This window comes from Centroberyx affinis, unplaced genomic scaffold, assembly GCF_046629955.1.
Source record: "Centroberyx affinis isolate AG114_WGS23_722 - 3 ecotype Tasmania unplaced genomic scaffold, CSIRO-AGI_Caff_v1 ptg004486l_1, whole genome shotgun sequence".
Taxonomy (NCBI): Eukaryota; Metazoa; Chordata; class Actinopteri; order Beryciformes; family Berycidae; genus Centroberyx; species Centroberyx affinis.
The window spans coordinates 11429-29361 of NW_027282141.1; the positions used below are offsets into that span (position 1 = coordinate 11429).

The 17933-nt window shown below is 41.5% G+C and overlaps 1 protein-coding gene across 1 annotated transcript; it reads left to right on the top strand.

Annotated features, from left to right (window-relative positions):
• The first annotated feature begins 5756 nt into the window (after nucleotides 1-5756).
• On the top strand, nucleotides 5757-17842 carry LOC139665213 (repulsive guidance molecule A-like). Its single transcript, XM_071544202.1, has 4 exons — nucleotides 5757-6015; nucleotides 9036-9151; nucleotides 11508-12025; nucleotides 14466-17842. Exons 1-4 carry the CDS (start codon nucleotides 6002-6004, stop codon nucleotides 15171-15173), a joined length of 1356 nt encoding a protein of 451 aa, XP_071400303.1. The 5' UTR covers nucleotides 5757-6001; the 3' UTR covers nucleotides 15174-17842.
• The last annotated feature ends 91 nt before the right edge of the window (nucleotides 17843-17933 follow it).

A 17933-nucleotide genomic window follows, 5' to 3' on the forward strand; every position in this document is an offset into this window, starting at 1 on the left:
GTCTATTTGGTGTCTCAGTCTTGTGATGTTTTTTCCAAGCGCTGTGTGGGTTGCTTCATATGATAAAAGCCAAGTAAGTTTCTTATAGGCAACAGCAAAAAAATGCTAGAAAAACGGTGTACTTTTACCTTGTTAATGCGATAAAAGATGGCCGTGCTGCTTGAGGATTCAGCCTGATTACACAAACAGCCTTAAACCATGTTTCCCACTATCGCCGGAGCACGAAAGCTGCAAAGTGATTTTGGGCTGCTGATAATTCGCTTGCAGCTGCAATAACTTGAGCTTTTTGCTGCAGCTATTGTGACAAGATGGGACAAAAGGAAGGGCAGGACGCAGCCCCTGCAGCTGTGCATACAGGACGACACTACAGGACACTAGTAAAGTTCAACAGCCAGGCAGAAGAAGCAAAGACATAAAAGGGAGAAAGAATTCAGACTGGCTGCTTATTTTCCCAATGCCAAAGCCCCAGACACTGGTAGCATTCACCTTTAAATGCAAATAATACAAATTGTTCAGCTGAGATTCTGCATTTACATTAGTCAAGGATGGATGAGCAGAGTTTAGACACCAGCGGAAATAATGGTTCTGATAGGAAGCTATTCAAAGGCAAAGGGACTTTTCTTGTGTTGTAGACAGTTTTAGCATATTGAGAAATACAATGGTTTGAGCTGCACACATACTGAAAAGACTGTTGGTAATACAGTTAGTAAGCACTCTCTGTCTCACTGAAACATCTGATGGGTTTCCCAATAAAGAACTGGATCGCTGTTAGCCTCGATATGATAATAATAATTCAAGGAGTCTGTTGATAATTGCTGATTTCACAACTAATTTACTGAGAATTATTAACGTTGTTCAAAATGATGTAGTCTCTTACACCTGTTTCTCTTGTGTAAAATGCAAAACAAAAAATGGCGATGACTGTTCCTACGGTCTCGTTCAAGTCAGATGAAGAGCTTCTAGTCTGAAACGTCACTTTCATCGGTGCAATAAATAGCACTGATGGGAGCCAAGCGGTGTGCGGACTCTTTAATATTATTAATGACCGTTTCCACGACAATAGAGACAAAGATGAGCATAATGCCAATATTGTTCATTATTTCTGAGACTGTTCTGTTGTGAATTACTAGAAATTATTAAATTGCTGCGCAGGCATTTCACACAGTGCAAAGTAAAACCTCATCTAATTTTATATTCATACACTGAATATTTAGATTGTCTTTTTGTGAGAAACTTTAGCAGCAGGAAATTAAAAAGGCAGCTGTGTTATTGAGATAAGCCTCAGTTTTCTAGCGCACATTTATAGGATCTTGCATGCTAATGGAAGCATGGCTGCTCACCAACACGTCTCATAGAATTACAGTGTTCCTGTCAGGTGCAAAATGCTGATGATCATTCATGGTCTAAAACAGTTCATTCATTCACTAATGTTCTTCTCGGTAATTTGGCTTGATATGTTGTGTCATTCATTCTGATCGTTCCTGTTTAGCGGCGGAGCTAATTATTCTTGCAGTCTATACACACGCTGTCTAGTATGGTCCATGTCTAGAATTAAACAGTGCGCATAATTCTCACTGGATCGCAGTGTGGCTTTTGAAAAAAAAACACTCACCTCTCCTGCCTAAAATGAGAAAGTAGATTCTGTAATGAGGGTTTACACATTCAAGCCCATTCCCCTGTGCGCAAGCAGAGGCCAATTTGCAAGCTTCCTGCATTCACATTGTTAGGCTACTGGCTATGGCAGTAATTCCACACAGTGCCCGGCCCACACAGTTAATAGATTTTTTTGAATTCACACACACATCTTAATGCCAATGACAGTGATGTCGGATGTGCCCTCCCCTCTTTTTAAATGCCAATCATGCGCACAGAACATACATCTTAGTCGGTCTGTGTGTTCGCTGAATACCGAGGGATTTGTGTTGGTCAACTGTCCTTGTCTTGGAAAAGAGAAACCTTAAGCAGTAATAAAACTTCCATTTTAACACTGTTGCACTTAAAGCATACCTGCTGCACCAAATCTAGAATTTTTTTATTCAAAATACCCCGTCTTAGTGTGCAGCAATACCAATACTCCAAATAGAGGGACACCACCAAGAATTAGAATGTCCACATCTACACTAAGGTGATCACAGTGACTCCTTGAATCTCCTTGAATATTTGTTAGTGGTCATTATAATTTCTGATCTTACCTATGGATCTAAAGCTAACACTCTCAACTTTCTTTTTCTTTTCTTTTTTTGCCTCACAAGAACCTCACATGTGATTTTGGGGGAACAGAAACCAGTGACCACAACAGAATAATTTTGCATAGAGATCATTAGAGATTACTCCTTACTGAGGTCAGGGTTTATGGTGTATGGAGGTTGAAGGAATATCTCAGGTGTGTAAGAAGCCTGTCTGATTTATCCAAGTCATGAACCAGCCAAAAAAACATTAGCACCATTGTTACTAGAAGCAGTTAGGAGTTATTAGCAGTCGTGTTTTAAGTCAACAGAGCAGAACCCTCTCTTTGAAAAATCACATTTGAACCCTTCCACAGTATGTAGTAAACTCTGTTGTGAAACAGTCATGAAATTTTGTTTTGCCTTCTTGACTTGCACTTGCATAGCTAATAAAAGCAATTCACTTCTGCAAAAATCTCAAAAGCCAAAAATAACTACAAGCACAAACACTTCATGATGAATCAGACAGGCGTCTTAAAAACTTGAATTGTCCCTTTAAAGAGATGAATAAACAGTATTGTTCTCTCTGTATTTGCGAGGAGAATAAATTTAGCTTTTGTAAATGCAATTGTAATCACCTGTTGTTGTAGATTAAGTTTATGAATTTTTCATCGAGTCCACACGAGGAGGGATAATCTTTTTAAACGGTGTGAGATAAATTAACATATTTATTTCAGCCGACACAATGATCACAGGAGGAGGTGTGTGTATCTCAAGCGGCCCTGTCAAATCTTTCTGAAGTGTGTCGGCAAAATGCTGCGTGACACCTCCGAAAAAACAGGCACAACTCACTGTGACAAGCTAATTGTTATGCTGGGGGAGTTCAGAAGGCAGCGGTGGGAAGGTCAGCAGCAACATATGATGTTTACTAATCCATGTCTGACTGTTACTCAGCTATACTACAGTCTCTGACCAGGTTCTCACACAATAGGCACGCAGTCCTTCATAGTATCATGCACTCACAATATATGACAAGTTGCTGACCTCCTCACTGATGTCGTTCGAGATGGAAGATTTCACCTCAAGTTTTCCAATAACATAATTTTCTTTTCCTTGCACACAAACCTTGAATGCCCTCAAAGCAAAAGCAAAGCAATGGCTGAGAATGTAAACAATGGGAACAGAAGCTGATAAGAAGATGGTCAGCTGAAATCACTATTGCCTCTTAACAAAAATGTGTCTAATCATCGCCATTGAACTTCTGATCTTACAGTGGGGAAGTATAGCATGTGATGATCTGAGGCAATCCAACTAACCAGATAATGTGGCAAGACCTGGAGGATTGTTCTGCAATTGCGATCTGCAACAAACTTCTTTGGTATAATAAATCATTGCAGAATCCTTGCAGCAATTTCCTATAATCCTGTGTGTCGGCAAAGTTCGTCTTAAGTGGAATTCATTGTGCTATCATGAGCTCATACAGTAAATCAGTAAGTCTTTTTTTTGGACACCATTCTTTCTCTATCAAGAAATTGAAAAATAAATGTTCCTGCCAGTATCAAGGGCTTGTGATCTATTTTACACGGCTATCATAGTGGAATATTCTGCTCTCTGCCAGATTTCTTCTCAGCATCCCATTTCCATCTCCAGTTTCTGTTTTATTTGCCGAGGCTTTATGGCAGTCTGTGTTTACCAGATTTGATATAATGGGCCGAATCATACTTAATGAAATCCCTGGTGTCAGAATTCAGTAGTGAAGGTAAGATTTAGAAGAAATCACAGCAGCCCAAGGGGAGCAGTATTACTGATTGCTCCTTTCATTTGGGGCAATAATAGTTACACGGCCGATTGTTGTTGATTTGTTCTGTAAAATGAAATATAAACTGAACCGCGTCTCTGCCCCATCATCGAAAATCAAAGCGTGTTAGCAGTCCACTGATATGTAAAGCGGAGCCGGCTAAATGCTGCTACACCCGATGTGTTAACTTACCATATTACTTCAGCTAGGCAACATGATCACCAGCTGTGTTTGAGATGGGGCCAGCATCCGGCACCTCTAAAAACCATTCTTCTCACACTGGGGTGTCGGCCTTTCATGTGTTTCTGTTACATCAATGTAAAATATGCTGCTTCTCAATGGCCATCTGTGGAGGGAAGGTCTGGGCTGAGACAGTAAATGAGTGTATTACAAGGGTCAGGTTCTTGCTGGATAGACAAAAGGACGGTGAAATGTGACAGTAGCTACGTAAAATAACAGCTACTCCATTCTGACACGTCTCCATGTTTTAAACTGTCTAAAACCCATCAATGCACCAGCTTTTAATAGCAGGTGAACACACAGGCTCATTACAGAGTGTGTTAACTGCCTCTTTTCCCTGCATCTCTGCTGGATCACGGTGTTAATTAGAAGCGCAGCGGTAAGAAAATGCAGCAGTTTAATCGGCCGTCCTACACTGCCTCAGTGAGATTTGTCTCCGCATTCTCCTGTGTGATGGATTTTCCTGATCAGAGGGAAACTGGAGCAGTGAGAGCCAATTCTGCTGTAAGGAGTTGAGGCTGTCCATGTAGCTTAAGCTGGAGGGGGTGGTGTTTTCCTGCAGCCTGATCCTAAAACACAGGTGCAGCCTCCATGCAGCCCTCTCTGCCTTTGAGTATTCCCCCTCCTCCCTCTGCAAAATGTTTGCCCATCTGATCCTCCATTTAATCATAATTATTATGGATTTGTCTTTTTTCCAACCAATGATTTGCTGAGATGATGGATAAAGGTTATTTCAAGTGTGTAATGGGTCTTACACGAGCCCGGCTTGCTGGCAATCAGCGTCACAAAATTGTACAGCAGTGTGAACATGGAGGAGTATTGAGTTGAATCTTTTATAGGACTAGCATGTCAAGTCAATAACAAGTCATTTAGTCTCAAATTCAGTTCCTATTCAATTCAATCTTATTTCTCTGGGAACAGTGGGGTGAGATAATTCCACTTGTATCCAATGCTGTTTCATTTGACTGAAATCCTGTAGAAACAAGTGTCAGTATCTTGAAACAATGCAGAATTAAGGCCAATTAAGAAAATGAGCTTGCTTCAAGAAAAAAGAAAACAGATTTCCTTTCACTTGTGTTAAGAAAAATAAGATTGTATGAGTCAATATGTCTTAAATAACTTGTTGAAATGGGTTATGTTTTGCAGTGCAGCTGAGGCAGTGGTAAACCTAATTTGAGGAGCCTCCCCTCCACCCCAAAGCGCGTTGAGCAGTTTCAAAATGGGTTGAAAATGGGGTTCCAGGAAAGATTTGGGGTCCCGGAGGCGTCATGCAGAGCCGATCATTGTCTCTCTCACACTTTCTAACTAGCCATTTCACAACATCCAGACAAGGGATCGGGCTGTACGCAGCAGCAGCAGCAGCAGCAGCAGCTTTGCCCTGCGGGCTTTTTCTCCCGACGTCGACCACAACCAACAATTTGGAGAGCCGGAATAAACGCCTGGATGAGAGCAATTACTGGACTTAATCTATGTTTTCCTCTTTGCGATCGACTGAATAGTCAAATGAGTTGAGCAATGGCTGGAAAGATCTGACTCCACCGGGTAGAGAGGGGTAGACAGGCTGTAAATGGATATGAACTAAAAAAAGAAATCACTTTCATTTCACTGCAGATTATAACCAGGCTACTTTGAGACCCTCGGCGGACACCATGTATAGATTGACACGTTTTACACTCAGGAAAACAATGAGTGCGTTTTGTTTTGGATTACTGTGTTTTGAGGAGATTTAGGAGTCCGCTTCCTCTCGCTCCTGTTCGCTGTCCTCTGGTTCCTGCAGGACTCCAGACGCGAAGAGCCCATGCAGTCGCAAAGGTTAGTTTGCTCTTGACTCTTTTGTTTTATCTGAAAGCTAACATTAGTTTAGTTCCGAGGCGTTAATTTTTTTCGCACGTGACAGTCAGTTTTCGCGTTGCTTCCTGGGCTTTCAAACTGGTGTCTGCGCCCCATATGTCTCCTTTTCACCCATCAGTACGGTCCGGGTGGTTTCTATAGGCGACTACAGGTCATGTTCCCTGCGAAATAAAGAATCCAACTTAATCTATTTGTTGGTGTCAGACAAGGCTGCATAAACTGGTAGAAAACCTGTGAATCTGATATATTCCAGTTGAATACCTAATTCGTCAGATGACTTATCAGGTTTTCAAAGGATATGACATGAGATGCATTCAAAATACCGATATGAAGGACAGCCTATTGATATATAGGCTACAGATTCATGTCATTTAGCTCGACATGTAATTCGGGTTTTTATTTATCATATTGTCATCATTCATTAGAGCTACTGGAGACAAACCAGAACCGCCTCACTAATTGTTGAGGCTACTTTGATTTGAAATGGAAACAGTGTCAGTGCAGTGACAGGGCAAAATGCGCCTGGATCCACCCGCCTGCTGATTTGCACCTTTTACATCCTAATTGCATAACAGCAGCAATTAGGTTAGCAGACCTGTCCGCAACGCGCAAATTTAATGACAGGTTTACTTGTCCTGAATGCCCACTAATGCCATGTGCGTTTGTGTCATGATTTGAGGTTTCATATTAGAGCTCATAACAAGCGCCATCTGTTGGAAAAGAGGATGAATCCTCCCAGACTGTCAAGACAGATACAGAGATAATGTACTGTATACAATTGTAACACTTCATAAAGGAAAAGTAGGCCTAATGTCCAGCTACTAGCTTGCATTACATCAAAATGTATTCTAATGTCGATAGCCTACTGTGCTTATTATAATGTATAGCCCTACTTTAAACAACAGGCTTGACAGGTGATGTCATTGATTTGAAACAGCACAGCATAAAATGTGATTGACAAAATCCTGCAATATTCCCACTGGATTTATGAAGATGCTTGGTGTTGTGTGATGCTGCTTCTACCTGTTATAGCCTGTGGAGCACATGGTCTGATGATGTTTCCCTTCCTTTGTTGAAGACCGTTGTTTTTCTTTGTTTAATTTCCTGATCATATATGTTTGCCTTATCAGTTAATGCTGACTTAAAGAACTGGTATCTGTAAAACACCAAATACAAAAACCAGTCACAAAAAACAATCAACCAATCTTTTGATCAATCAATCACTCATGCTATCATCCAAAATTGACATAGCTATTAGAAAACACTTGATTAGAATAGGCTATTGCTCAGAAAAGGTCATTAATTTAATGTTGGTTGGCTATAAAGGTGAGGATTCAGATTAGTCCAAGTGATAATATCATAGGCTTTCTGATCAGAATAACCTGCTATTTCTAATTCAGAACAGGGCAAGTTCATATTGTGAAATGATAAAAAAGATGGATCTATATTTGCATCTTGAGAGTAAACAATATGCAAACACATTGTACCTTTGTGTGAAAAGTCACTGGTGCAACAGGTGACAGTGAAGGTGAAGATGTCCAGTGTATTTCTGCACCATATATTTTCCAATTTGATGTGAAAGTAAAGATGGCTGACACTCATCCTGAGCTTTTTCTGACCAACAATCCATGGAAACATGAGACTCAACATGCAATGAGACATATTTGATGATATCTGTGTCTGGACAAATTTCTTTCTGGGTCTACTTCTATGTCGATATTCTAGTTCCTAATACCCCAAAATTTCCCACAATTCATCAAATTATATTACCAAGCGGCCAACCCTTTCAGCTGAAGTCATTAATTTCAGATGTGAATTGCTGTATTATATCTAGAAACCAGTCTCTATAGGGCCACCCCTGTTGAAAACATGTGTAGGCTCAGACCTCATTATACTTGAACATATCCATCATCCATAAGAGGGACAGCAATCACAAAGACATTCACCGCACTCTGGAAAAATACAGTCAGGCTCAATCAGTGTATGCAGCCATCAGTCTAGTCATATTTTGGTTTAAATGACAATAAAAATACATCAGCAATATTTCATTTGTACAATTCAAAGAGAAAAGGAGTGAAGCTAGGTGGGATTATATCTTTTAGAAGACAGGATCATAGTCTGCTCTTCTGCTACACTACTAGGTTACATAGTGGAGGGTAAACCTGCCTTTTAATTTGGGGAATAGTTTACCCACCATTTTAGGCTGACATAAATCTTTATGGCATACATTTGTATAGTAAGTAGTATAGAACTGTTTTAAGTTACATCAAGATAGAGTCTTTTAAGGGAGGAAATCCTAAATTAATACTTTTCTGAGAATAAAAATGCTTTTTGCTTCTACTGGTTGTTTTCTTCAACAGTATAATCTTAGTTTATTCTTTGCAGCAGTGTATAGCTGGTCAGTTTGTCTCTATAGGTGATATTATTCCTCTGTTAGTCTGAGTAATGGACACACGCTGCTCAGTGGAAGGTGCACAGTGTTTTCCTTTCTAAGCTTCCCCGCAGTGAAGTTATGATCTTAGCAGCAAATCAAACATTTTCTTCCTCGGCGTTGTGGACAACCACTTTGTGGGTCGAAAAGACTCCGCCGTCGAACAAGTCTGCACATTGAGATGTAATTTGAAACTGAGAAGGGGGGTTTAAGGGCAGAACAGCCGTCCCTGATTGGTTCAGTCTGTTTAGCAGGCCTATAGGCTGCACCTTCTTGACACTCCCTAAAAGGAAGATCGATTGCCTTGCTTTTGCTGTTTGCTCAGCATTGTAGCTCGGTTGTATTGAGTTAGTCTCATACCGAAGAGGGCAAAACAACAGCGCAACTTCATACCAAGTAGGGATGAGAGGACAGGAGCGGCTTCACCGGGACCCGGACCTCTCACTGGACTGTTCTGTACTGTTTTCCCTCCGAGGAGGACTCCGTGTTTCACATTAACAGCTGCTGGCCCCTAACTCTTCTCTGTCCTTCCTTAATCCGGTTTGACCAGGGAGAGGAGCGAAGTGCGACCCCGAGCTGGATGGATGGTTATGGGGAAAAGAGCAAGACCCTCGGCGCTTGAAGTGTGCAAAATCATCGCGGTGTTTCTCTCACTCTTCCCCTCTGGTAAGATGCATGTTACTACTCACCGTGCGATAGGCAAATCCGCGGCAACTGAATACTTTTTTTTTTTTTACAACAGGGTAACGTTTATAAATCTTGAAACTTTTTTTTTTAAGCCTTTGTCAAACCTTTAGCTCCAGCATGCACGGCTACACGTACCTAGAAGTAAGCTATGTACCTTTCCACCTTCGCCGTGGAAAGTAAAGCTGCCAGGTTTGGTTTATTTTTGTTTATCACTTCCAATGGCCAATGTAGGCTACTACTAAATATTTTAATGATACTAGACCAAACCGCATTGGAAGTATAAACTAAATAATGCGGTGTGACTGCCGCAGAAGTACCCAAAGTGGTAGAAAAGCTAAATATCTCGCTATTTTACTTTTCAGATTCAATCTTGTAGTTAAGGGGGAAACTGATAAAATAATAATCGACTAGATTAGAGATTTAAAGTGTTGCCGTGCAGACCTGTTGAAGGTTTGGAAAAGATGTAAAAACAAAAAGGTTTGAAGGTTTAAAAAGGGGTTGCCTTTGTATGTAATTGAGTATTTTACTGTAGGTTTAGTCAGTAGATGAGCCTAACAATATCGAGAAAACCCCTTCAGTGAGAATGACAAATGAAATGGAGGTGTTTTTACGAGACGCTCCAGCTCCTCAAACCTTGTTTTGTTTGGGGGATGGGGGGGGGGGATGCCTGCCTGAACATTTCACACCAGCTCGTTGAAATTACTCCTTTTTTATCCTTTAATTTGTTTTCCAGACAAGCAGGCAAATTGCATTTCGAGGTGTTTTCATTGGTGCAAATTTGAAAGACAAGTATGCTTATATTTGTAAGGACTGTGGTTTGCATTCCAATTAATGTGCCCGATCCTGAAATGCTCTCGGGAAGTTTAAAACCCCTGCCAACATCACACTGTTGACAGTCTGTGGCAGCTGATTGTTTATAAACTATTTAACACATTTTAAGGACATTAACAAAAAAAAAATCACCATCATATTCCCTTAGAAACGTGCAGGTGGTGAGTTTAGATTGATGTTGGTTTTTTTTAATCTCATATGGTATAGCTATAATATTCCTATAGGAACCGGTGGTTTTGTATAGTATCCTTCTAAAATGACTATAGGATTATTATAGTAACCTACTTTTTCCAGTGGGAACACCTCATTGAGCTCGATTGGCGCATTTGGCAAAGCCTTATCGTTTTCCCTCTCAAGTCACTTACCGTCAAACAACAAAGTGATAATGCGCTGATAGCTGAGATTTAGATTAGTTTATTGCCGTCTATCAGATGGCTGGTAAATGGAGAGGTGTGGGGGTTGGAAAGAGCTGCGGTGAAGCTATCAGGAGGATATTGTTCAAAGTGTGACTTCAAAGTGTTGATATCGCTAGCTACCCCTCGAGATGCCTGGTGAAACTTCTCCCAGCCCTTTCAGATGAATGCTTTATTGGTCCCGGGTAATCCTAGTCAAACACGGTGTCGCAACAGGGCGCAGAGAAATGTTTGAAGAACATTTGTGTGAGAGTTGGCCGGGTATGGCTTTAAAACAGGAGGCGGCAATGTACAGTCATGCATTGTTTGGAGAGTCACTCAGACATTTATTATCACTAAAGGTATAGATGAGGCCAAATGGCATTTTTGCCACCTCTTCCAGAAGCACTGTCTAATTGAAAATGGCAGAGCTCTTTGGTACCACCTTCTACAATAAACAGAGGGGTTTACCTTATATCCAGGTTGACCTGAGGAAGGGCGAGACCTGTTTTCTGCTTTTCCCTCTGGTCCTGGAGACATTTTCTCTATGAGATCCTGCTCATTTTAAGTGTTTAAACGTAGGACGTAAACAATACAGATGATTTTTGTCCTTTTTTTCGGGGGCTTAGACAGCACATGGCAGCAGCATACAATAGTGTCTTTTTTTTAAGCAGTGGTGGATCACTGCTATGAAGATTTGCACAATTGGTAGTGCTGTTATGTAGCCAAATATGACAAAAACACAATATTTGGCAAATGATTAGAATTGGTGTTTTATCATTATACTGTTCGCAAATAAGCCCAGTATCGGCACTAACTGGTACTATAACAGGAATAGATGCAGGATGAAAATTAAAGTTACTTCCTGCCACTACTGCACGTAAAATCACGGGGGTTATTGGGTATCATTACGATTAGTTGGTAAGATTTCATTCTTGGTTATTGTCTTTAGTGTAAGTAATGTGTAAATTCATAGCAATAAACAAGTGGCAATAACAAGCCAAAGCGTATTTACACCTTTACTCATGTTTCTGGATAAATGCAGGACATTATGATATTGTAGTCTCCAGTTTGCTTCTTGTGTCCTAACGGTGTCTTTCTCTCCCTGACAGTGAGTCTGCAGTGCAAGATCCTCAAGTGTAACTCCGAATTTTGGGCCTCCACCTCAACCACTGGACCGGAGGAGGAGTTTTGTACAGCGCTGCGGGCGTATAACAGCTGTGTACGCCGGACCGCCCGTACTTGCAGGGGTGACCTGGCGTACCACTCGGCCCAGCATGGCATAGAGGATCTGATGAGCCAGCACAACTGCTCCAAGGAGGGGCCTACCTCGCAGCCGCGTGCCCGCACCCCAGCTCAGCATCCGCCCCCGCAGCTCCCGCCTGACAGCCAGGAGCGCTCCGACGGGCCGGAAGTGTGCCACTATGAGCGCAGTCTCCCGCGTCACACCGCCCCACCTAACTACACCCACTGCGGCTTCTTCGGAGACCCGCACCTCCGAACCTTCGGCGATGATTTCCAGACCTGCAAGGTGGAAGGAGCCTGGCCGCTCATCCACAACAAATACCTGTCGGTCCAGGTGACCAACACTCCTGTCGTCCCGGGCTCTCCAGCTACCGCCACCAGCAAGGTGGGGATCTTTACATTCTGCCTATGTGCATGTTTTGTATGTTGTGCAGCAGCGTTGGGGCACATTTGTGAATTAACTCATCAATTCCAATTCATCTGAGGAATTGGAATTTGAAAAAACCTACATGAAACAAAATTGGAATCGAATTGGAATTTCAGGAAGTTTAATTTGATTTAGTGAAATTCCATGTTCTTTCTTTCCACATATCTGAGATTACACATAGTGTTATATATTATCAATACTGAATATCATAAAAAGTTAAAGGTACATTTCAGGTGCTATTTGATGCAGAACATGTAATCGTAACACATACATTATGAATGAATGGATATGATTTTGATTTTTGACTAGACAACCTTTGACAAATTTCATGGAATTTAATGGACCAGTTCTGTTTCATGTCATTCCAATTAAATTCCAATTCTGTTTTCATAGAGCTGGGTGTAATTCCAATTCCAACTCCAGGAATCGAATCGGAATTTATTTACCATACATTGTCAGTTCAGTTCATAAATGGCCCCGACCCTGTTGTATAGATGTTACATGTTCCACCATAACTGTAATTCTATCCAAAAAGAGAAAGTGAGTTGTTTGCACCTTTTTAGTTATAGTTTTAGTCTTGGGTCCATAAATGTATTATAAGGAAATATGTCACAGTGTTGCATCAAAATATCCTTAAGTTATACTTGGGTATGCAGGACTCTTATCATCTTTCATGTGGTCAGAGTTGTGAGCGCTGCCATGGGACTGTTTTACTGTGCACTCTGGTTAATGTTTGGATTGGTTCCATAACAGATGAAGAGGTCAAACCCAGAACAATTCCCAAGATCTTGATAAGCTTTATAAATGATATGTTGGTATTATAACAGCAGTGTTACATCAAATGTTAACACAAGGCCCCAGCCCTCACACCTTTTCACTTTCCACTCTGGACAGCCAAGACTGATGTTAGACCTACTTTGTGTGCAGCCCATACTATATACAGTAAGGTTAAAAATATTGTTTCAGCTAAGTGTTCCCTGCCATGCACAAACCTGTAGATATTTTCTCCACATTAGCTGGAGCACATACCTCATAAATTATCATTGTTTTGCTTTATGGTACATTGGACAGCTTGGATGGCTGTCCCTGAAATGGCTTTCAGTAGAACTTAAGGTCAAAAACAAAGCAGTAGGACTATTTGTGGTCGACAAATTCACTTACAGTTTGTTCACATTTGGTACAGTTTTGGCAGCCATGATTATGCACCCCAGTGCAGTATTTTAACTGAGGTATAAGAGCACTTTGTCCTTAATCACATTTGTAGAAAGTGTAATTTTCTATAATCAAGGTTCCTTAATGATGCTCTATTTAGCATTCATGGATTTTAGTGTACTTAAAGTAATGATATTTTTATATTGCTGTTCTTGGAAGGAAATGAGACAGCTTTTTAAGATCTTGATTCTGGACAAAGGGAAAACAAGGCAGCGGCCAATGCCACCTGTGCAAACAAGGCCCTTCTGGTAAAAGATCTGCATTCCCACAGCTCTGCGTTGGTACGTTGCTCTCGCTACAGTGAATAAAACTGTCTGGCTAGTGCCACCTTCTTTCAGATGATGGGATGATAAAACAATTTGGTTCATTTGTTTTCATAAAAAGCTTAAGAAATAGTGTATAGGTGGAAAACGGTGGTCTGTCAGGGCTTGGGGGATTGAGAAAGATTTGGAGCAACAGATGAATTGGCTGTGAAATGCTGCTCTGTTTGTCCCCAGTGTCCAGACATCAAGAGTCTCTAGTCTGTCCCGGTGTCACTGCTCTGACAATGGCTCATTGGTGTCCCGAGGAAACCAAGCTCGCAGAATACTGACCAGTCTTACTTAATTAGCCGCAGAGTATATCCCTCTGTTCTGGCCCAGTGCCACTCCCTGGAGCATAGTTCTGGGGTTCACAGGCAGGTTTTTCAGCACTATGAATGGATCGTCTTTGTGTCTGCAAACTGAGGCCTGATTTAACATGGCTGAGACTCATGTTTTTTGAGGGCGTTTACCTTGGCCTCCCCCATGTTGAGCCAGAGCTGAAATGTGACACTTAAGTGGGGTGGTGGGGTAGATGGCACATATTGCACAAACTTGTTCTAAATGCAGAAGTACAAAGACTTCCCTTAACTCATTAAAGCAGCGAAACCTCCACAGATATGAACATCTAGTTGATAGCGATTAATAAAATGGGTTTTTTTGGTTTTAAATGTACGTTTTATCTTGTGGGTCCTGTTCAACAGTAATGTTTTAATTTGATGTTTACATTTACTCCAGTTTATACTTGGTTTCTGTGTTTGACCAGAAAAACACAGCATCTATAGGCTGTCTACTTGTATTTCTGAGAATATTAGACATATTTACAGTGATTTGATCATTTTTGCTGCCCGCTAATGAGTTTTCTCTGTGTTTCTCTCCTCCTGAAGCTGACAATCATCTTCAAGAATTTCCAGGAGTGTGTAGACCAAAAGATGTACCATGCGGAGACAGATGAACTGCCAGCTGCGTTTGCAGATGGCTCTAAGAATGGTGGGGATCGGCACGGAGCCAACACGCTGCGTGTGGTGGAGAAGGTTCCGGGGCAGCATGTGGAGATTCAGGCCAGGTACATCGGAACGACCATAGTGGTTCGGCAAGTCGGCCGCTACCTGACCTTTGCTGTGCGGATGCCGGAGGAAGTTGTGAACTCTGTGGAGGAAGGCGATAACCAGGACTTGTACCTCTGTCTTCACGGCTGTCCGGCCAACCAGCGCATCGACTTCAGGACCTTCAGGGCGCGCGCAGCGGATGCTCACGGTCTCGGCAGGACCAGGAGCGGCACCACGCAGGCGCACGGCTTTACCTACCAGTCCGCCAAGGCCAAGTGCAAAGAGCGCCTCCCGGTGGAGGACCTGTATTTCCAGTCCTGCGTGTTCGACCTTCTCTCCTCTGGGGACATAAACTTCACCATGGCAGCCTACTACGCCTTTGAGGATGTAAAAATGCTCCACTCAAACAGTAACAGATATCACATTTTTGAAAAGGATGCTTTTCCGGGTAACGCGGCACCAAGGGGGAAAGATTTACTTTCGCTCTTGCTCCTCAACTGTCTCGCTGTCCTGTTATGGATTGAGTGTTGCGCGGTTCATCTATAGTCGTTTTCCAGCAGTGTGTTCATTTTCTTTCTGTCAGTGAGTGTTAAAGATCGCCCTTGTTGTGTTGTACATCAGCTCCCGTCTACGGCTCTGGTTCTGTCTTATGTGACTGGTGGCTAGCCAGAGGGGCCGTCCCAACCCTAAGTCTCATTTTTGTTGTTTTGTCATGTCTTGACTTCAGTCTAGTGACAAGGTGAGCTTTCGGTGCTCCCACCTATCATCGCATGTATTTAGCTGGTTCATAGGACTGGTCTTTGAAGAGAGCAGCGGTGAGAGAGCCCAGCTACCCCAGAGCTCAGGATATCCAGCTGGGATTAAATCCCACATTCTCACTGGGGCTGCATGCCTATGGGAAGCCGGACAAGATGATCTTTTGCAGAAAGAGGAGTTTGCTGATCCTCCTCCCCTGATCCCCTCATTGGTGCCAAGCCAGTGAAGCTCTCTGTGGCTCATGTGGCTGGGCTGGAGGACCTGACAGGGGCTTTTGTTAACCTATGGCCAGAAGCAGCTCCATGTTTGATTAGTTTCCAGCTCTGGAAAAGCCTGAGTCTTTTGGAGGAAGCACTCAGCCAAAAGGATGTCAGAGCAGCGTCTCCAGTTGTCTGCTGTGGAGATTAATGGGTCATATTGTTAGGTTGTGTTTGTGTGTGTGTGTGTGTGTGTGTGTGTGTCTTTGTACAAATTTGTGTGCAGAATTCTGCCTCTGTGGTTAAGTGTGTGTTAGAGGGTGCGTGAGTACTCTCCTCGGAAATGGGAAAACAAACCTCCGATGGGAGAAATATTTCCCATGTCTTTATATTGCACCCGAAATTCTAATATAGAAATGACATGGTGGTCCAGGGTCAGTTAAAACGGACTCTCATCTGCCAAGTAGCAAATCCCAAGGGAACTGGCAAAAACGTACTTCTCTCCTTTCATCTGTATGTCGATTACAGATTCGTAAAGCCTTTCACTGCATTGTTTGAGCTGACATGTTGATCAGACGGTGTTTTGGTATTTTGAGTATCTTGGTAAAAAGACTGTTTACTAATGTGAATGTAATTGTAAAAGGAAAGCAAAGAACAAATTTTTGCTATAAGGGCAACCAGAATGCAGAGACGTTTACAGAGTGTTCAATTCCCTCTAAAAATCATCAATCAATTAATCAACTTTATGACTTCATGGCCGAGAGAGGGATCTCCTCATGCGTTTTGTGAATGTTAATCGCTCCATTTTAAGACTCTCAATTGTCTCCAGCAAAGGTGGGGGATGCTGGCCAGTCATTTAGATACTAGTGGTTAAGATGTCACCTCTAGTCAGACGAGCCATTTTTTTAGAGCAACAGTCTGCTGACCTGGCTGTGGTTTAGTGAATAAATGATTCACACATGTCTGTAGATGTGAATTCATGGCTTAAGTCATTGCCAAAGAACAAGCCCTTGTGCCAACAATTTCCTAAACAACCGAATTTTCATCTTTCAGTCTATTTAGCGGACTTGCATTTGGGGATTCTTAATTGTATGTATATAAGTTATCTTTGTGGGTGAATTTGTGGTAAGCAGAAAGGCCAAAAAGCTCTCGCAAAAACTACAGTGACGTGCATACACTGTAAGAGCAGCATTCGTCTCTGTTGCAGTTTCACCATTGCTTTTCTTGTGTTTTATAATAACGCTCCCTGCTGAGGGAGGTTTCCATTTGAACTTTGGCTCTCAACTACAGTATCTGGTAATGTAGTAGTCATCCTCTTAGATACTATTACTTCTTGGGCAAGGTTTTATGGTCATATATCCTTACACTGAAGTATTTGGCAGGCCTTACTACTGCTATTGGAATATGTGTTGGTGCAGTTTGACAAAAAAAAATCTTACAAACGATTGTAATGTTGAATCTTGTGTTAATAGATGTAATTTGTATTGTGAGTTTTACAGTATATGGTTCTACATGTGTAATGTGAGATTGTATATATGTTTTGTGAGTTGTTGAGTTAAATTTGTATATTACCAGTTGTGTTTGAAATTTATCACTACAGTTTTTGTATATCAGATGTTTTGGTGAATGTGAACCTTTTTTATTTGAAAAGGGATTTTGCAAAAACATGAACACCACAAAACAGAATATTGTTGGTAATTATATAATGATCATTCTCACACACACATGCACACCTAGTCTTTGTGCAGTTCTGTCTGAGGCAGTGATAAAATCCTGGTTAGGTTGTCATCACTCTTAGTTGGTTGCAGACCAAGTAAAACCTAACACCTCTAAAAAGGGAATGTAGGAAAATGTTCTGGGGTGTTCGTGTTTTTGAGTTAAAAGCACTTTATGTTTTCATTTAGCTCTTGTTTCGTTTGAACTTGTGAATAGAGGCTCTCAGACTTGTAATGGTAGAAAAGAATAAAAAATAGCTGAATGAGAGATGCCAGAAAGATCAAACTGTGTTTGTATGTAGAGCAAATGTGGTGCCACACGCCAATGTTTATAATGTAAATTATTTATTGAATAAAAGAAAATGTCTTGTTAATGAGTTGCCTTCTGTCTCATACCTGGTGATGCAAGAGCATTTTTTGAAAATCTGCATTTCTGGTGTTGTCAAGTACAATTTGTAAAGTGTGACTGCCCCCTGCTGTAAACTAATGCACAAGCACAGATGTTTGGATAAAAAACATCTATTTGAAGCTTTTAGAGTGGTGATACTTTCACCTTGCAGAAAAAGAAAATAATAGTAATTATGTCTTAATAAATCTACAGGTCCGATGAATTTTAGTCGTCAACCATAAAGAAAAAA